We start from the raw sequence: 19,991 nt of genomic DNA on the forward strand, positions 1-19,991 counted from the left end.
TAAGCCGGGGGCCGCGGGCGGGTGCGATTTGGGGGCTCCGGGTGCCTTGATGAGCTTGACCCCAGGAGAGATGTGGACAGGATAAAGAGACGAACAGGGTGATGTTTCGTGGGGCTCTCAGAACGCACAGTTAAGTGTGAGTCTGGGACTCCAGCCCCTTCCTCTGCGCCAGGAACCCCTCCAAGGTCTGGCAACTCATGGAGGAAGGGACCAAGGCCTGGTTCCCTAAAGACCTGGCCAAGCGTGAGAGTGGCAGCTACTTACTCGCTCAAGATGCCCAGCGTTGAATGAATGAGGCCCTCACCCCTCCCTTGGCCGGCCCGAAGCCTTCTTGCTTGCGCCCCTCCCATGCGCCAGCCAGGATTTTTTCTTGGACAGCCTTGGAACCTCAGGGCTCCCTGCACAAGCAGCTGAGCATCCCCACCACCAGGTTCTGTAATGTATGGGCTGAGTCGCCGCACAGCCCAGACTCTGACCGTCGACCGCCAGGGGGCAGCAGAGGCCGCCTTGTATGGACAGGCTGGGTCGGGAGTGGATGGGTGTGCGGGGTTCAACTTAATCCAGTCCCAGGTCTGGCTGCGCGTGGCAGGGCAGGTTTGCAGCCTTGTATGGTTTTGAAAGCAGTTCTGTTCTTTCCGATATTTCCCAGGGCTACGTTTTCTTTCTAAGTAGCATTCAGTCTTTTATTACTGTTCCACAACGGTTAAAAAAAAAAAAGGGCAAACCACTCCAGTATTCTTGCCTGGAGAATCCCATGGACAGGGGAGACTGGTGGGCTATAGTCCATGGGGTCACAAAGAGTCAGACGCGATTGAGCAACAGCGACGATGTTTGAAAGTTAGTTGCTGGATGACTTTAAAGGAAGTCAAGGCTGAGACCTGAGTGAGTCTTCTGGGTCCCTCCATATGCTCCTTGTGGGGGCTTCCCAGGTGGCCCACTGGTAAAGAATCCACCTGCCAATGCAGGAGATGCAAGAGACATGAGTTTCATACATAGGTCGGGAGTAGGATCCCCTGGAGTAGGAAATGGCAAACCTGCTCCTGTATTCTTGCCTGGAAAATTCCATAGACAGAGGAACCTGGTGGGCTACAAGAGCCTGGTGGTCGCAAAAGTCAGACACAACTGAACGACTAAGCACATGTGTTTTTTCCTCCCAGTCCCTGGCTCCATCTTGGACCCAGGATGCTGCTTGTTAGCAGCGCTTGGCTTGGCCACGCTGAGTGCCCCCTGATGCTACTGTCTGATCTCCATGTGCTGTCTTCCAGGGCTCTGGCCCAGAAGTCCTTCTGTTGCCTCCAACCCACCACCCTGCCAGCTTCTTCCCATCTCATACCCTCAATAACTGCTGCTTCTTCCCAGACTTCCTTAAACGTCTCTGTCAGCCCTGCCTCTCTAAGTTCATACAAATTGTCTATGATTGTTATTTCCAGGTCCTACCTCTCCTTCCTCTGCCCTTTCCAGACAGGCTTGCCTTTCCCTGCCCAAAAAAATCCCTGGTCAAGGTCCTTAGTGACCTACACGTTGCTGGACCCACTGGTCTGTGCTCCACCCTCAACTCCTTGAGCAGCTGATGCTTGTCTGTCTCCCGTGAGCCCACACTCTCCTGGGTTTCCTCCCATCTCCTGGCTGCTCCCACCAGGTTCTATGCAGGTTTCACCTCATCTCTCCTACCTCCCAACAGAGAAATGTTCCAGGGCTCAGTCCGTACTGCTCCCCTCCTCCTTCCAAACCCAAACTGTCCCTCCCCATCACATCTAGACCCCTGGCTTCAAGTACCAAGTATCTGGCTTCAAGTACCTGGCTTCCACTCTCTTTGCCTCCCAAATCCAAGGCCCCAATACTGGTCACTCTACTGAACCTGAGTCACACACCTTAGCATAAAAATGGCATTTCCACTTTGATGTCCAGTCAGTGTTTTAAACTTTTCATGGGCAAAACTGATCTCCCTCCCAAGACTCCTGTTCTAGCCTCCCTCAGCACATACAGTAGAAGCTTGGAGTCGCCCTGGACTTGTCTCTGCCCTTCCCCTCATACACACATACCCAAACCATCGGGGAACCCTGCCACCTCTACCTGCAGGACATGCCCAGCTTCTCGCCCTAACTGTGCCCCTAGCTGGGCTGAGATGCCTGACATGCCCGTCTGGACCATCTGTAATAGCCCTGTGTCCCCGTCACCCTTTTGCTCCCTGTCCCTCACCCCAGAGTCTAGTCTCAATGCAGCAGCCAGAATAATCCATTTAAAACTTAGAGCTGCTACTGAGTCAGATCCTGCCCCCTCCTCTGTTCATGACCTGGCCTTGGTTCTCACCTTTTCCAGAGAAAAATCCGAAGTCTTATGGTGGCTGACAAGGTCCCACGACATCCCCTCCATAGCCACCACTCATCTCTTCAGCCCCCCTTCACCTCACTCGGCGTTAGTCTCCACGGCTTCCTGGCTGCCCCTCTCCCATGCCAGGCACATTCTGCCTCAGGGCTTTGCACTGGCTGATCCTCCTAGCTGGAATGTTCCCTGCAGACATCTGCATGGCTTCCCTCTCTCCAAGCTCTGATCAAACGTCCCTTTCTCAGTGAGGCCCACCTGATCCACCTCCTAACCTTTTAAATTTTATTTTATTTGGCCCCACTGAATAATATGCATGATCTTAGTTCCACGACCAGGGATTGAACCTGTGTCCCCTGCGTTGGGAGTGTGGAATCTTAACCACTGGACTGCCAGGGAAGTTCCCCAACCCTTGTTCTTCATTGCCCTTACCACGCCATCTTTACTCCCTATACTACTGATCATCTTTTAACAAATGATATAACTTAACGGATTATGTTTCATGTTTCTAGTCTGAATCTAATCCCCCACCTAGAATATAAGTTCAAGGAAGGCAGGGGTCTTCAATTTGTTCACTGCTGTATGAATAGGTGCTGGAAGAGTGCCTGGCTCATAGGAAATCTTAATAAATACTTGTCGAATGAATGAACAGTGGATTCTTTTTCAGTTGTTAGGTGAATCTGTGCATGTGCATACAGGCAAGAAGGGTGCAGGCAGAGGCAGCTGCTAGTCAGGGAGACCAAGGCCCATGCTTTGGCCCTTTTTCCTGGTCTATATCATCTTGTTTTTCTGTTGCAAGAAGTCATAAGGAAAGAGGTGGAAAGAAATATAGACGACCTTTGTGCTGCTCTAATTTTTTTTGGCCATGCTTCACGGCTTGTGGGATCTTAGTTCCCTGACCAAGGACCACGAATTGAACCCGGGTCCTCGGCAGTGAGAGCATGGAGTCCTAACTACTGGGCTGCCAGAGAATTCCTGCTAATTTGTTAACATTTCAGATTAAAAAAAGTTTTTTTTCCAGAGCAATTCTAAAAAGCAAGAAAGAAGAAAAATGTCCTGAGAAATTCTTCCAAACACATAAAAGTGCTTAGTGATAACCAATGGCCAGCAGACCCATCTTCACAGAGGCCAAATGGCTTAGAACTTGACAGCCAGGGCTAAAGAGATCCTCATTTGCAAACCATCTTGTGGGCACCCGACTTTTGGATATAGTGTAGTGGCCACATTGCCTGCCCCCTTCCCTCTGGAGCCACTGCCCACCCATCAGCCTGGAGGAGACCTTGCTAGGCAGGGAGAGATGGCCTCCATGGGCCAGAGCCCTTGGTCCACCCCATATGTGTATATGTGGGTGGGTGTGTGAGGGTGGTGGGTGGGAGGGCTGGGTGGAGCTACTGATCTGAGAGGCCTGAAGCCAGGCCTGGAGGTCTTAAGGGATTCCAGGCGGTCCTGTGGCTGCTCTGGCCTGCAACCTTCTTTGGATGGAAGGAGTATAAGACAAGACTCCCAGGGTCTGTCAGCAGGATGGACCCTGGCCTTTATTGCCTCCTACTCCCCAGGAGTCCAGGGTCTCGGGCAGGGCCATGGCCCCAGCTGACGAGGAAGAAGCCAGACATTCCCATGCAGAGGGTAGCCCTGCTCCCCAGGGGTACTCTGGGCTGCGGCCACCTCTAGGCCAGTGTCCAGCTCTTTCCTGGGGCCACAGGGCTCCTGGGTGAGTACCCAGGCTGGAGTCAGGCGCCCGGGACTGATGAGAACCAGACTCAGGAAGCCCCCCTCTGATCAGCTGGCACTGCCATGGGCCTAGCAGCCACCGACTTGAGGAAGTTCTTTCTTCAGGGGTTTCTCAGGCTGGCAGCTGCCTTGCCAGTTCAAACTGGATTTTTCCTGCTGCCCCTTTCCCCAGCCGCCTAGCCGGGTACGGGGTCTTTCCTAATGAGGGTTTGATGCCAAAGCCTGGGCAGCTCCATCCTGCTGAGTTCCAGCTGATTCAGGCCTGCCCCGGGCAATGGGCAGCTCCCCAGCCGGCCCCTTGTCCCAGGCTGGGGCACCTGGGGCCACTCTGCATCCCTGGAACTCTTGCCCTGCGTTGGACACCCCCTCTCAGAATTCAGGCCCCACATACAGGCACTTGCTAACCCACCTTTATTCACAGCAGGTTTTACTAGTAATAAAAGATCCAGACAGGGCCCAGGATCCCAGGACTTTTGTCCCCAGACGCAAGCCGTTGACAGAGGGTTGACATGGCAGCCAGGGAGGGTAGTGGGCCCTTCTGCGGGGCTTCTGCCGGGCTCAACTGCCCCCAGCTCAGACCCTCCCTGAAGCTGCTGAGGATGCACCTCACGTTGCCTCCTTCCGGAGGCCTCTCTCTGTCCCATTTCCTGGGGCCTCATTAATTCCTCCCCACCTCACCCCGTGAGAAAGCAGGTCTGTGCTAAGCCTGGCCCAGGCCCAGCACTGGGTCTCAGCACGCCACTGCTTGGTTTGGGAGGCATGGGACGGGATGGGGTAGAGGACTCACCCTGTCCCACACTCATCCCAGGGAAACAGGCAGGGTGGGCTTCCATCAGCATCTGTGTCCCGGCTCCCACCCCACCTTCCAGGAACCCAGGCACCCTGGAGATCAAGAATATAAAGCACAGCTGGTCTTATGTATAATATTTATAAAAGGGGGCTGCCAGCTTCTCCACCCCTTGCCCTAGACTGGCCCCCAGGGTCTTTGGCTCCTAGGGGCACAGACGCTCTGGGCCCCAGCCTCTTTCTTCTCCCAGCAGTGGAATGTGAACTGTGGCCTGGGTTTGGGGTGGGGGGGAGTCCCAGCCTCCCCAGGACTGGCAAAGGGCCAGGGAAGAGGTCCCTTGGGGGTACCCACGCCCACCTCAATTGAAAACCAAGTTCTGGCCTCAGGGATAGGGTGAGGCAGGCAGGGGGGTTTCAGGGGCCAGGGGGTGTCTGCTCTTGGTTGGGGGGATGGGCAAAGAGGACTAGATTATCCAAAGGCCTGAGCCCCAGTGCCTGAAAGGGGCCTCGGGGACAGAAGATGGAAAGGCAAGTGGGCTGAGGGAGATGAGGCCCAGGGTGCAGACCATAGCCCGGCAGCAAGGTGGGGGATGACTGCAGGCTGATTCAGCTCTGTGTGGCCTCTACAGGCTGTGGGACCTGAGGGGGCAGCCGCTGGGCCTCAGTCTATGCACCTGTGCAAAAAGGGTAAGGGGCTTGGGCAGGATCTGAGGCAACAGGAAGGGAGCAGGAGCCCAGCCCCACCCTGCTCCCAGCTCAGGAAGCCCCTGCAGCCCAGGAGCTCAGTGGGGTAGTGGCCCAAGGGCCTTGGTCCTGGCGCTAACAAACTGGGCAGGGCCAGATGCCAGTGCTCAGCACGCCTTTCTCCTCCCCCCACCGACTGGCCACTAGGTGGGAGCAGGGACTGAGGAGTCTGGGCAGGAAGACGAGGACGAGGAGACAGAAGGAGATGCGGAGGTCATCCTAGTGGCTTCCTCCGTGCCGACTGGTGCCCGAGACCCAGTCCATGATGATGAAGCTCAGGCTCATGGTCATCAGCAAGATGCCAAGTGCAGCAAAACAAAGGGCCTGTGGGATCAGAAGTCAGGGTCAGGCCTGAGGTTGGGGCAGACCCCCTCAGTCTCACACCAGCCCACTGACCTCCAGGCCCTTCGCACCAGGATTTTGGGGGTAGACCTTGCAGGTTCCTTCTCGGTGGGTATGATGCGAAAGTAGAAAATGGCCGGGAAGATGAAGATGAGGCACGGGGCAGATGTGGCACCTGCAAAGACATGGCCACTGTTGGCTCCTCACAGAGGATGAGATGGTTGGATGGCATCACTGACTCAGTGGACATGACCTTGAGCAAACTCTGAGAGACAGTGAAGGACAGGGAAGCCTGGCGTGCTGCAGTCCATGGGGTCGCAAAGAGTCGGACACAACTGAGCGACCGAAGATCACGACTGTTGGCTCACTTCCACCTACTGGCTAAAGTTCAGGGTCGGACACTTTAATGAGATCCAACATTCCTTGATGAGGGAGTCTCATCTTGAAACTCCATTTGAGAACTCTGCCTGATTCTGGAAAGTCCATCAGCCCCTCCCCTTATTCTCCATCCACCAGGATAGAAGGTTAGGGCTTTTGGTATCTGAGAATCTGTCAGTGAAAGATAGCAAAAAACAAGCCAAGAGATAGACAAAGCTTTGAGGATATTGGACTGTTGGATACAGATATTCCTGCAGGCATTTCAATCAACTGAGCCCACGCATTACTTTATGCTTAATTCATTTTGAGTCAGATTTCAGACATATAGAACCAAGAATCCTGTCTATGATATAAATGCTACTCAGTCCCCAGGTCAGTGTGTTAGTCCTTGCAGAGTTGAAGAGTCAGTTCCCTGAGCTGAGTAACCCCAAAGATGTCAGAACTGTTTGATCTTCCCGCTCAGAGCTCCAACTGGGACAGTTGGACAGAAGCCCAAATCTATGGTTCCATGATCCTGGGGTTGAATCAAGGCTCTCCGCTTAATAGCTATATGGCTCTCCCTTAATCACTGTATACTTCCTCATATGTGGGGTGGGGACAAGGCCTGATGAAATCCTTTGTGGAGGCCCCTTGACCCCTGGGCTCCACCCCATCCCCCAACACCTCCAGCAAGGGTAACTGACCCAGTGGTTCTGAGCCCTCAAAATGGATTAAGAGACAGACCCTTAAGAACAAATCTCAGATGGGAGGCCAAGCTTGCACATGGCAGGCAGCCATCTCTCAAATGTAGGGTCTGAGCTCAGGAACCTGCCAGGGTTTGCAGAGAGGAAGTTTCCTGGGGCAGCACCCTGCCTCCATTCACAGGAGGTCCAGACTCCTTACCAATGACCCCGAAGATGCCCAGGATGTTGGGGGCAAAGATGACCAGCAGGTTGATACACGTGAGCAGGCCAACAGCAATGAGCACGTGCCGCAGCCAGCTGAACTCGCGGTCAGGAAACAGCATCTGCTGGAGGGCGCGGCGTACCTGGGAAGCGGAGCGGGGAAGAGTTATCAATCTGTCAACCACCTCAGTCGCCCCCGCCTCCCCCGCACTCCCCGGCCATGGTCCTGGCCACGTGCACGCTGGCTCACCGGAAACAGAACGATGGGCACTGTGAGTGTGACTGCCGTCAGCACAGCCACGCGCACGCACAGGATCAGCACATCAAACGGGTCCACCTTGTTGTAGGTGTGCAGCAGCTCCGACTCTACCCCGTCTGCGGCAGGCAGGGAGGGTGGTCAGCAGGAGGTCCGGGGAGGGGGCTGGGCTCTGAGCCTGGGTTGACCCTGACACTGTGGGGAGTGGCAACCGACTCACCTCCACAGTCGCAGGGCACACACAGGCATCACAGACCTAATGAGCGCCTATAGTACGCAGGCTGCCGTGGCCGCTGGCCAGCCCCTTGCCCCCCAGCCTGGCCTCTGCCTCTGCCCCCCATGGTCCAGCCATACCGTAGAAGGTGAGGTAGCCGAAGAGGGCAGCCAGGAAGTACATGACATACATGACGGCGATGGAGAGGTTGGAGATCCGTTGCATCTTCCTCTTGGAGGGGCTATGGGGCAGCAGGGGAGGGGGTTGGTGCCAAGCTGGGCAACACTGGGAAACCCTGGGTGTCCTAGGGTCTCTCTCTGGCAACACACCCTCACCATCTGGTAGCTCAGGAGCCTCCTTCTCGCCCCCAGTCGCCCCTCTGGCAGCCATAGAGACCTTGGATAAAATGACTTGGCTCCGACCACCTCCATTCACCCCAGGGAGAAGGACCACTTCCCCTTTTCCCATACATGGATACCTACTCCTTGAGCTCCGTGTAGATGGGCAGCACCTCAGGGTGGCAGACAAAGGCGAAAGCCATGATGGGGATGGTGTATGCCGTCTGAGGAAACACGGATTCTGTGTCAGGACAGGCCGCCCCCCTCACCGGTCCCACACTCTCCCCAGGCCTGCTGCCCCTCCCCTGGCCTGCTGCAACCTGAGTGTTGAGCATGAAGTAACTCGGCGTGCAGAACGCCCCGGCCTCCGTCTTGGCCTGCAGCCCTGCCTCTTTGTCGATCTCCACGAGGCTGACGTTGCTTGTCGTGTTGCCCACATTGGGGGACAGCGGGCAGGGCACGTGGAACTTTTTGTAGATGACCTAAGTGGGCAGTTGGGGGGCGGGGAGAGGATGAGGGCATCAGGGCCAGGCAGGGGTTCTGGGAAGTCACTGTGAAGCCACGTGCAGATCAAGAGGCGTGGAGCTGTCCTCCTGACCCAGGCTGCCCAGAAAGGTCTGCCCCCTCCCTGAACCCACGTGGAGGGTGACTCACTGCAATTAGGAAGAACATCATGCAGCTAAGGGAGAAGCCGCTGGAGTAGCCCAGGTAGCCTGCAAGGTGCGGGAGGGTGCATGTGAGTCGGAGGGGTCCTCCCACGCCTGCCCCAGGCCCCAGGCCCTGGCACCACCATGCTCACCGAGCTGCCGCATCAGGGCTAGGGGCAGAATGACGACGACAGAGACCAGGATCACCAGATAGTTTCCATTCATGTACCAGTCCCTGCAGGGGCGGAAGTGGGGAGCCAAGTTAGTCACTCAGCCTCGGGTGGCGCGGCTAGCTCGCCCTCAGTCGGGGTCAGCGGTACCACTGAGGGATGCCATGCAGCGACCTCTGAAGAATACTCGTCCCCACCTCCGAGTCTCCCTTTCTCCATCTGCAAAATGGGCCCACGCCCAGCATTCTCCGGGGCAGGGTGAGGACTAACACCTGCGGCTCCCACTTGGTAACCATCACAATTACAGTCACTATGGCTGTTTTTCCCAGGACACACAGATCTGGGTCCAGCCTGCCCAGGAAGTAGCCCTAAGCAGGTGGGATGAAAACACCTGGGTCTGGGGGGGGGGGGCATTTTCCATGGGGGTCTCAGGGACTTGCCAACCACCTGAGCTCCTTGCGGTGCCCCCAGGACCTTCATCCTACATCATCTGGCCCACACCCTCAATAGACAGTGGGCATAGGAATGAGGAAAGAGAACCTCCTTCCAGGGCAAGTCCAAAGGCCAACTCCGCAGGAGAGGCCCCCAGGGCCTGGGCACCGAATCCTGGCTCTTTGTTTCCACCCAGAGCTGCTCACAGCCACACGGCCTCTCTGCCTGCTGGGGCTGTGTCTCCAAGGGCAGGGCCTGGCTATCTTCTCTTCTCTTACCCACAAAACATGGCTATGCCATCAGTACTGGCTAAACTGATGATAGGCAACTGGGACACTGTGGGCTTAATTTCTCAGTTGGGGCGAGGTGGGGGGAAGCTAACACCCAAGCCATGGTCAGGAATAGCAGGAGCTTAGAGCTAAGCCCGAGGTTCTCAGGTCCTCCGTGCTCATGGGCTGGATCCAGGGCTAGGCGGGGCCAGCTTGTTCAGCCTCACTGCACCTTCCAGCCCCACAAGGCTCTCCTGGGAAGGTTCCCCAAGATGCCTCATAAATGCTTGTGCACTGAATTTCAGCTTTTCCAGCAGCTCTCTGCCCCCTACTCCACCCTGGCTGGTCTTTCCCACTAGTCCAGCCTGAGCTCTGTTAGCAGAGGGCAAGCAGTGGGGGTAGCCCAGAGCCTCCCACCCTCACCCAGCCCCGCCCCACCCTGGGGCTCACGAGGTCCGATCCTCCAGGTTCAGGAAGGTCTGTATGACAAGGGGCAGCTCGGACTTGATGATGTACAGGTAGCTGGACATGGCTGCAGGGAGAAGGGCAGGTCAGCCAAACCAGCCAGCCTTCAGCCTGCCCACCGCCCACTGCTGGCCTGTCCATCAGCCTCACCTCCGATGTTCTGCAGCGTGATGGCCAGGGCAGCTGCCAGCTTTCCTGGGGTCCCAAAGGCACGGTAGCCCAGCTGCTCATAGGCACGGATGCCTATGGGGGAAGGGAACCAGGACAGTCAGAAGAGCTCTCCCCAGCCCACTCCTCCCTGCTACAGGCCAAATTTGGGGCTCACCCACGATCCCTGAGGACTTGAGTAGCAGATGAATGGAGTAGCTGGACAGCAAGGCGACGGCTGTCAACAGGAACCTGGGGAAGGCGGATGAAAAGAGGCTACTGGGGCTCAGACCTGGCAAGCAGGGGACTATGAGCTCTGGGGAGGGGCTGGGTGTGCAGGGTCTGTAACCCAGGTGTCTGGACCCCCAACATATGTGTATGCAAACTTGACAGTCCCCAGGGGTGGCGAACACCACCCAGGTTGACGCAGGGTGGTCAGGACTCAGAAGAGACCCTCTAAGCACCACCTCCCGTTGAGATCTCAGAACAAACATATTTTCCATTTAGGCTGCAGGGCAGAGCTCCCAGGTAAGGACACGTGTACCCACATATGGCCTGGCCACTGGATTCATCCATCACGTGTTAAATGTGGTAGGACAGACTCAGGCCTGTTCGGCTGGCCCCGTGTCGTCATCTCAGCAGGTTTACCAGGAAATGAGGTATATTTGTCTGGCCAGGGCTGGGTTTTTTTTTTTTTTTTTTTTTTCCAGCTGTGGTTTGGGGCGAGTGTAAGTGCCCACCTACTGCAGCCTGGGTCTTGGGATAGGAAACTGGTAGGTCCTTGGAGGTCAGGGTTAGTGGCCTGTTTGGGGCTCCTGTATTTAGAAGGTTTGCTGAGGACACTCACAGGAAAAGGATGATGCCCGTGTTGGCCATGGCATAGGCGAGCCCCAGGATGCCACTGCCCATGATGGCATTGCTGAGGTTGAACACTGACATCCCGAACGATGTCTTCCCCTCGAACTGCGGGCACCAGAGTGAGACGGGAGGGTGGGGTGAGTCAGCGAGTTGCGGAGGGCAAGCCAACGTTCCCTCCTGCACTGTCCCTCAGCCTCCCGGTGCGTCTCATTACTGCTCCCATGCCCCTGAGCCCCCGACTGCAGCCCCTGCTCACGTCGGTGAAGTGTGGCTCCTTGCTGGGGCTTTTTGGTAGGAAGCCTTCGCCCTCAACACAGCTCCGTCCGGGCCCCTCGACCCTGCAGGCACAGGCCAGGGCACGTAGCTTAGCTCTAGCCTCTTGCCCCCACACCCCGCCCTGCCATATGCCTAGACGGGGTCCTGCGCTCACCTCTGGCCACCAGCTGTGGGGGTAGTGACTGGGAGGAGCCCCTCCAAGTGCTTGCCGTTGGGCACCAGCTCCACCATCTCTGTCTGCAGAGGTGCCTCCATGGCTCCGGGACCACCGCCACAGGAACACCGGCTCGCACACTGATGCGGTCAGACGTCTGCAAAGCAGACAGTCCTTCTGGTTCTTCCCGCTCCTTGGGCTTGTGGCCCAGACTCCAACAGAAAGTCTGCTCTGTAGCACACCCCCCAGTTCACTGGGGACATATCCACTCGCATCTGCCTGCTGCGTCTCTGGAAGCTGCCATTGAGGGACAGAGCTGGCATCCCTGAGCCCCCAAGGCCATCCTGAGGGGACACCTCGGCCAGCACCTAGTGCTTGCCCCCTCCACCGCCACATAGACGTAGCGGCCCAGGCAAGTCTTTTGGGGGCCTTGCTTTTACCATCTGTGAAGTAAGGGTCAGTTGCATGACCTGACTTGCCACAACCCGAGGGTGCTGAGTCCCAGGCCTCCAGACCCCTCTCTGGGGGTGGGCCCTGGGCTGACTCCCCCTCCCTGACATTAATACTGGGAGACGGTTTCCTGTGCCCTGTGTGCCAGGGGCCTCCGAGCCAACCTAGAACGGCACTGCCCGACGGCTGGAAGCCTCGGGACAGGGCGAGGGCTGTGGGCCCTGTTCCCAGCCGCCCGGCGGGCTTTGCTGGCAGCTAGAACAAAAGGCCCTCTGTGGGCTGAGAGCTGGCGCTGGGAACGGCAGGCGCAGAGACTACCCCCCCGGAGTCAGGAGGCCTGAGGCGGTGCTGGGTGGCTGGACACCTGGGCCCTGCCCGCTCGGCTGCAAAGTGCCCGCATGGCCTTCCAGGAAATGGGAGCCCCCAGAGCCCAGTTTTCTGGGCCACGCAGCCATGGCCTCAGGGCCATGTTCTCTTTCAAGCCTCTCCTCCCCTGCTGGGGAAGCCCCCACCCTTAGGTGCCCACACTTTGAGCAGACTCCCCACCGCCTGGAGCCCCAGGTCAGGAGCTCCCCTTGGCCAGCTGTAGATGGGACTGGACCGCTGGATCAGTCTTCCCTTCCCTGTGCTCTGCTGGACCTCAGAGGGCTCCCCTCCTCCCCGTGCCCAGCTCTGCCCGTTGCCCAGACAACTCGCTGGCCCCTCTCCCATCACTGGGGCTGGGAGCCACCCACCCCATGTCTAGAAGGTACCTGGGCATAGTGCCCCCAAGCATCTCTAAGGACATCCTGAAGGCCAGACAGAAGGCCAGGGCAGAGACCAGGGAGGCTGCAGCACTGCCAGGCAGGTCAGCCAGAGCCTAGTCTTGACTAGTCCCTCTGCTTGGGAACCCGGCATCCCGCCCCAAACCTCCAGATCCTGATGGTGTCAAGTGTGCTCTTAAAACTAGAGCACCAGGGATCTCAGACTCAGCCTTCAGGGCTAGGGTGGGGAGGGGAGGCTAAGCGCAGGACTCAAGCCTCAGGCCGCAGGCCCTGGTGTCCTCGGGGCAGGAACCACATGGAATTGACCAAAGGACCTCTTTGTGATTGCCCGACGCAGCCGCAAGGCAGAGTTCCGATCCTAGGCACCTCGGTCCTGAAGACCCCATACCTGGCACCCTTGGATCACTTACCCTGCCTCTCCTTCCCCTGATGCTGGCACCTACACCTTTCTCTCCTCCTGCCTGTCCTCGCAGCACCATGACAATTTGAGCATCTCTTCTCATGCCCTCTACCCCTGGACCAGAGTCCCCCAGGTCGGCCTGTCTTCCTCATGCCCCTGCCCTGAGCCTCACAAGAGCACCCCTCCAAGGATACCTGCACCTGATCTCCAGAGTCACTCCAGAGTGCCCCCTGGCTCCCAGCCGGGGTTACCCTTGCCAGGTCTCCTGCCCTGGGCAGGCTGGGACAGGCCCTCTGGGTGTGCTGAGTCGGCAGACTGGACAAAGCACTCTTCTCTGCCTTAATATTCTTCCCTAGCAGCCAAGCACTGCCTCCAGGGAGACCACAGCGCCTGGCACAGGCATGGCCAAGGTGCCCAAGGCCCTCGATTCAGGCTCCCCATCCCCTCGGCAGGACCTGAGGCCTAGACCTTCAGGTCCTGCCTAGTACTTATGATCAGTCAGTGCTGAGTCACAGGCTGGCCTGAGATCCCAGATAGGACACAGAATACCCTTCCTCAAGTGGCTTCCAGTCTGGAAGGGACACACTCCCCACCCCCCATCCCCTACCCGATGGCTCCTGCTGTAATGGAGCCACACAGTGCTGGGACTCAAAAAAGGAGAGAGAGAGAGAGGCATCAAGGAAGGCTTCCTGGAGGAGGAGGTGAGAGAGCCAGTTCTGAAATTCCAGCAGGAGCCCCCAAGGAATAGAAACAGGAAAGAGCAGCTCAAGCAGCATGCACAGCATGGATGGGCAAAGGCCCTGAGGCAGGCTGTGAGGATAGGATGAAGGTTCTATGGCTGTAGACAAGCCCGACAGGGCCTTAAAGTTGAGGTCAAGGAACCTGGACTTCAGTTAAGGCAGGACAAAGGGCTGGAGGTGGGGGCAGGGTAGAGATTAGCACTGGCCTGACATGTGGACCCCTAACCATTCTCTGAGGCTGGCAGTCCATTTTTGACTGTTCCCATCTCTCAGGCCTGTCATATCCCCAGGCCTCTTTGCATCAGACATCTGGGTAGACTCAGGGGTTAGCCCTGACTGAGGAAAGCAGCCAGGAGATTTTGACCCACTGCAGGGGAAGCCCAGGGCGGACACTCTGGGTCTGAGGCCTGACCTGGCCCTGCCTCACAGTGGGATCATGGACAGAGTATTCCCCATTCAGGACCCCAGTGTCCTCCTGTCCTCCGGGGGTTCTCTGAGGTTTGACCAAAGGTGGGAACAGAGTGAGGCGCCTCCCAGAGGACTTTGCCCCTAGAGCAGACCACAGGCCCCCAGAGAGGGGTCAGGCTCTTGGGTGGGGAGATCACAGCGACCTTGAGCAGATCATCAGAACAGCAGCCGTCATGGGTGTAGCATGAGTTCAAGCAGTAAATCGATGGTCCAGGCCACTGCCCTGGGGCCTGTTTGCTCTGTTGGGAGATAAGGGCCGAGGTGGAGGGGGGAGCCGGGGGCCAGAAGCCACCGGGATCGCACAGCAGGTAACGTCCGCCCACGCAGACATCACAGGGTGAGAATTCGTCAGGCACACCTCCTCGGCAGGCGTTGAGTTTGGCTAATTAAAGATTTCAAGATCCAGGAATCCAGGCCACCGTGGGGCCACTGCTTGCGTCAGCTGCTATGGGAAGCGTGTCTCTCTGCCCTCATCCAGGTCCTGGGAGTCACCAGGGCTCCCAGCCCGGTTTTCCTCCCCCATGCTCAGGGACACGAGTGGGTCTGCTGTGGCGGCTTAGCTACAGGGAGAATCCACACTGTCCTTCCCTCGGTCCTGTGGCTGCACGCGCTGGTGGAGGCACTGAACCCACGGAGCTGGCTGCCATGGCCCCCCGGTTCCTTGTGCCCGGACAGCCCCCGCCTCAGCTCAGATCTCAGGGCAGAGGCAGCGGGCCTGGCTTAAGGCTCCACTGTGCTCATCCCTGGAGGCTCAGGGGTAACGGCTGCCTCCAGCTCGAGCTCATAGGTCCTTACAACTTCCCTCCTTGGCTGAGAGAAGATGCCTCTCTCAGCCTAGTGTCCACCTGCCTCTCCAGGCTTCAGAAGGAAAACAACCTCCTCGGACCAGACATCAGTCAACAGGGAAACTGGGTTTGCCGGATACGTGCGGACTGTATGCTCTCAAGGCACAGCCACGGCGATTGGTGCGAAGCCGACTGCTGAGGTCAGGGGTCTAGGGACAGGGCAAGTGGGAGGATGTTTAGAACAGGAGAGGATGCTTAAAAAAAAAGTACTTTGCCCCTCCTCGAGACCCACAACTCCAGGTTTTGACCTCAGCGGATCCAGTCTTCCATCCTCTACTCCCTCACTGTCAACAACACTGAGTAAGTGACCAGTGTGGCTAACCCCTGGCTGGTACTGAGGGGGTGGCAGGCAGGAGGGGCCACATCCAGGGGAAGGCAAGTGGTGGAGAACAGCCATGTGCCGGCCACACCAACCCTCACCCCCTAGATCCCTGGCTCTGTGCTTCCGTGTTCTGGGTATCCGGAACCGTCTAGGAGGATCTGAAGGCCCCCGCTGGGGCCGGAAGGTGGACTTTCCTGTGACAGGGTACACTTTCTAAACATCTAACAGATGCTTAGCGTTGGGCCTATCCCCAGACACCTAGGCCTCCCCTCTTGCCTAACCCTGAACCCTCCTCGCTCAGGTTGCCCCCAACCCGGTGGAAGCTGTGGTCAGAATCTCTCGGCTCGAGACTCGGCCACAGCCAGCAGCAGCCCCCCTCACCCCACTGCCAGCCTGCTGAGAAGGACGTGCAGCCTGAGGCTCAGCTAAGGCAAAGGACAGGACATCACGTGCCTGTGGCCCCCCCAGGGGCAGGGGAGACCCCGAGCCAGCCAGCCCATCCTCCTCCCTGCTGACCCGGAATCCCCTGGAGGCGGCCAAATATTTGGACAGCCGGATTTCTGGCCCCAAAGAAAGCTGGAGCCAGGGGCTGGGGCAGCTCAGGACTCACTGGAGACCCCGATGTAGGGGGCGGGGGGCGGGGTGGAGCAAAAGACAAGATCAGCCTGGAGGAGAGGCACCATCCAATGTCAGGAAGAAGCAGGGAGAGTTGGAGGAAGGGAAGAGAGAGGGAGAAAACACACACACACACATGATATCTGTGCTCATGCAAACAGATCCAGACCAAGAGACTGACAGAGGCGCGGGGAGATAAGAAACACAGATGGATCCAGAGGGACACGAGGGCATCCCTGGTGGCCCAGACGGCAGAGAATCTGCCTGCAATGCAGGAGACCTGGGTTCAATCCCTGGGTCAGGAAGATCCCCTAGAGAAGGGAATGACTACCCACTCCAGTATTCTTGCCTGGAGAATTCCATGGACAGAGGAGCCTGGTGGGCTACTGTCCATGGGGTCACAAAAGAGTCAGACATGACTGAGCAACTAACACACACACACACACACACACACACACACACACACAGGGACACAAAATGAGAAAAATACAGAGAGATAGGTGTGTAGACATTCAGACAGGGAGACAGATTGACAACCAGATAGGTGAGAGATGGATCGACAGAGATGGCCAATCAGTTAGAGATAGCCAGATGTAGAAAGAGACAGAGAGCCAGCATTACCAGACAGAGCGCCCCAGAAGGAACAAGAAGTGGATGGTGCCAGAGGCCCAGATGAGGGGCAGCAGGTCCAGTGGGACGCCACAGCATCTCTGGATTCTTACTAGGGCAGGTTATGCCCTCATTAGCCAGGTGGAGACATTCAGAGGATGGAGCCACAGGCCAGGATGAGCTAGAAAGCTCAGAGCCCCCAAGTCCAGCACCCATGGCCTGTGTACCTGCACAACAGGAAAGCTACAAGAGAACCGTCAGTTGGAGTGACCCCATCCTCAGCAGCCACGCACGTGTGCAGACGTGCCGGCTGAGAGGCTGTGTACAGGACGTCGCCCACAGAGCGGAAATTCAAATCCAAGCCACCCCAGGCCGCAGGCCGGAAAGTCCCTCCTGCCCAGCAGCTGGTCCTTCCCTTTGGCCCCCAGTAACCCTGCCTGGTCCTCTAAGAGCCCCCACCCTGCATCAGTCTTCTTATCCAGAGTCAAAGTCCAGCCCTCCACCCACCTGACAATGTGCAGGGGGCACACAGTAGGTACTCAGTAAATATGAAATGTGCGAAATGGGTTCAAAGTCTTTGGCAAGCCTCCAGCCCATCTCACCTGCTCCAGGTGGCGTCTGGTTCCCCAGCCATGTCTGCCTGAGAACATCCCCCTGCAGTGCCCCTCTCCTAGTGGGTACAGGCTGCAAATCCACCCCAGCTTTCTGGGTGCACAGATGCCACAACTGTACCTCTCTACAGCCAACCATTCCCCTAAAACGGTTCCCACCTCAAACTGAGTGCCTGCCCCTGACCCAGCCCAGACTTTCAGGGTGCACTCAGTTCAACTCAAAAAACCTTCCCTGCCCCCACCCAAGCACCATGAAACCACCTGGTCTGTCCTATTTCACTTCAATTTCTCCATCTCTCCAGGGCTCCAAGGCTACTTGGGTTTCCCTGGTGGCTCAGTGGTAAAGAATCTTCCTGTCAACGGAGGAGATGTGGGTTCAATCCCAGGGTCAGGAAGATCCCCTGGAGAAGGGTATGGCAACCCCCTCCAGTATTCTTTCCATGGACGGAGGAGCCTGGCAGGCTACAGTCCATGGGGTTGCAAAAGAGTCAGACACGCCTGAGCAACTAAACAACCACCACCAAGGATACTTGCTAGGGAGCAGGCACTAGGACAGGGGCAACCAGCTCTCAAGATCTTGCCACTTGGAGCCTCATGGTGGGTGTTTGTGACATGGTCCCAAAGAACCAGTACTGAACAAAAGGTGGATTGAGAAGCCAGTGAGGACAGGGGCTCTGTGAGACCAGGCGGAATAAAGTTCTGAGACATACAGCTCAACCTCAAGGAGCCAAAGATTCTTGTTACAGGTATTCCAGGCCTGTTGGAGATGTGCCAGGTCTGGCCTTATCCACCCCTGATTTCTCCCACCTTTGGCTCTTCCTACAGGAAGCCTTCCATGATTGTGCAGAACCTCCCCCTCTCAAAATGGACCTGTTCTCGGATCCCGCCAGCTTTCTATGCTCCAGACTGAGAACCTCTGAGGGATTTGCTTCCTTTCCAGAAGAAAGTGAGCCCCCATGCCAGACTGTGTATTAAAGACGCAGGGCTTCTTTCAGGGCCAGCACAGAGGCCCAAGGCAGTCGTGGAAGGAAGGACAAGACTGGCAGGCTGAAGGAAGGATGGGCCTGGGTCGAGGTGTCCCCCACAGTGCGAGGACCTTTTACGTAGTCGCCCTCAGACCTGTCGCAGAGCCTATACCTGGACTCAAGGCTCAGGTGACTGCGGTGAGGGTGGGGGGCCGGGTGGAGAGAGAGGGTTCCCATAAGCCCCGCCCCGGGCCCCTCCGCCGGGTGTAAACAAACGCACGCACTTGCTGTGGCCAATCGAAGGGGCCCGTGGGGCGGGGGCGGGCTCCTGCGAACCTAGTCCCAGTCTTTCCCCTCCGCCCCTGCGCGCGCTGCCAGCTCTCACACCTCGGTCCCAGTGCGCGTGGCGGGGAGGAGCGCAGACCGAGCCCCGCCTTCAGTCCCGGGAGCCACACTCGCTCCGTGCCCGCCGTAAGCGCTGGCCTGGCTGCAAATGGACGTGTGTCCCGTAGCCCCTCAGGAAGCCTGGCCGGATCTGCCCTCAAGCCCCTGCCTAAGGCAGCAGGATAAATATACCCTGACGCCCGGCTTGCCAGCCGGGCCCATTTGCTTGTCAGGGCGCCCGACGGGGCAGCGCTCCAGGGCCTGCTCCCGGGCCCTCTTAGGCCCCCCCTCCGGGACCCTCTCGAGCCCGTCCCCGTGGGCCGTGCCTCGGCAAGCCCACGGCGCGCCAACCCAGCCCCTAACAAGGCGTCCCGTGACCCTGGCTCCGGGTACCGCCGACCTCCTGCTATCCCACCGGCCCTGCGAGAGGCCCCGGAACGACGAGGTGCCCCTCCCGGGACACCAGCTCAAGCTGGGAGCTGGCGGGTCCCCAGAGCCTGCAGCTCTCCAAGCTTTGGTTTCCCAGAGGCTGGGGCGCCTGCCCGGAGCCAGGGCGGGTGAGGGGACCTGCCCGGAGTCCAGATCCGGACGCGAAAGTGGACAGTAGGGTTCCGGCCGCCCGGTGTCCCCGGCGAGGGTTGGCGCCCCCAGCGGTACCTGTCCTCGCGGGAGGGACGCGCGGTGCTCCGCTCGAGTCGGTACTGTCCGCTCTGCCCACTGCGGAGCTCGGCGGCGCGGGATGAAGGGCGCCCAGCCCCGCCCCCGGCCCGCCCCCGGCCCTCCAATCCTGGGCGGCTCGCGGGAGGAGGGGCCGGTCGGGGGAGAGGCGGGGGCCCTCCGCAGGCCTGGAGCAAAGGGGAAGCCCTTAGCTAGGACAGCAGCTGCTCCGGAAGGGGCTGGGGGAGTCTTGTTGGGAGAATGCTTTCGTCCAGGACAGATTCTCTCTAAGGTCTCCGAGTGCCCCCTTAACCCCTGAAATGCTCTGCCCTCACTTTCCTCGAGCCAGAAGGGGCTCTTCAGCCAAGAGGAATGGCAACAGAGCCATGCTTAACTTCAGTGAAGTTAAGCTTTGCATGGGGGACTTGCGGACATCACTTAGGCACAAGATGTCTTTTCTGCCGGCCTCACCCTTCCCAAGCAGAGGCGAGATAGAGTGAGGACAGGGACTCTGCATCAGTTCTGTCCTCACTGCAGATAATCGAAAGACACTGAGGATAGAGTGAGGACGGGGGTGGAGCAAGGCTTGGCTCGTATTGATCCTTACCTGTATCTCCCTGGCCATGCCCCCACCCCCACTTCCTTATTTCTAAAGAGTAGGAGACAATTGTGTCTGCCCATGGAAAGTGGGGTCTGGGACTTGGTTCCTTGGCGGAAAGGGTTTCAGGGTGGTCCTGGTATTCCTGGC

The 19,991-nt window shown here is 58.0% G+C and overlaps 1 protein-coding gene across 1 annotated transcript; it reads right to left on the reverse strand.

Annotated features, from left to right (window-relative positions):
• Nucleotides 1–4,447: 4,447 nt before the first annotated feature.
• SLC38A3 (solute carrier family 38 member 3) lies at nt 4,448–19,332 on the reverse strand. Its single transcript, XM_020915937.2, has 16 exons — nt 19,244–19,332; nt 11,414–11,570; nt 11,240–11,321; nt 10,973–11,088; nt 10,304–10,377; nt 10,129–10,221; nt 9,964–10,045; nt 8,795–8,877; nt 8,650–8,708; nt 8,316–8,477; nt 8,140–8,219; nt 7,798–7,898; nt 7,438–7,562; nt 7,186–7,330; nt 5,997–6,100; nt 4,448–5,907 (listed from the first exon to the last, which is right to left on the reverse strand). Exons 2-16 carry the CDS (start codon nt 11,512–11,514, stop codon nt 5,803–5,805), a joined length of 1,512 nt encoding a protein of 503 aa, XP_020771596.1. The 5' UTR covers nt 11,515–11,570; nt 19,244–19,332; the 3' UTR covers nt 4,448–5,802.
• Nucleotides 19,333–19,991: the final 659 nt, after the last annotated feature.

This window comes from Odocoileus virginianus, chromosome 26, assembly GCF_023699985.2.
Source record: "Odocoileus virginianus isolate 20LAN1187 ecotype Illinois chromosome 26, Ovbor_1.2, whole genome shotgun sequence".
Lineage (NCBI taxonomy): Eukaryota > Metazoa > Chordata > Mammalia > Artiodactyla > Cervidae > Odocoileus > Odocoileus virginianus.

Coding starts and splice junctions, on each gene's coding strand:
- SLC38A3 (XM_020915937.2), bottom strand. CDS start 11,514: ATGGAGGCACCTCTGCAGACAGAGATGGTGGAGCTGGTGCCCAACGGC. Junction 10,046..10,128: donor CACGCTGCAGAACATCGGAG/GTGAGGCTGATG, acceptor TTCTCCCTGCAG/CCATGTCCAGCTACCTGTAC. Junction 8,709..8,794: donor AGCCCTGATGCGGCAGCTCG/GTGAGCATGGTG, acceptor CGCACCTTGCAG/GCTACCTGGGCTACTCCAGC.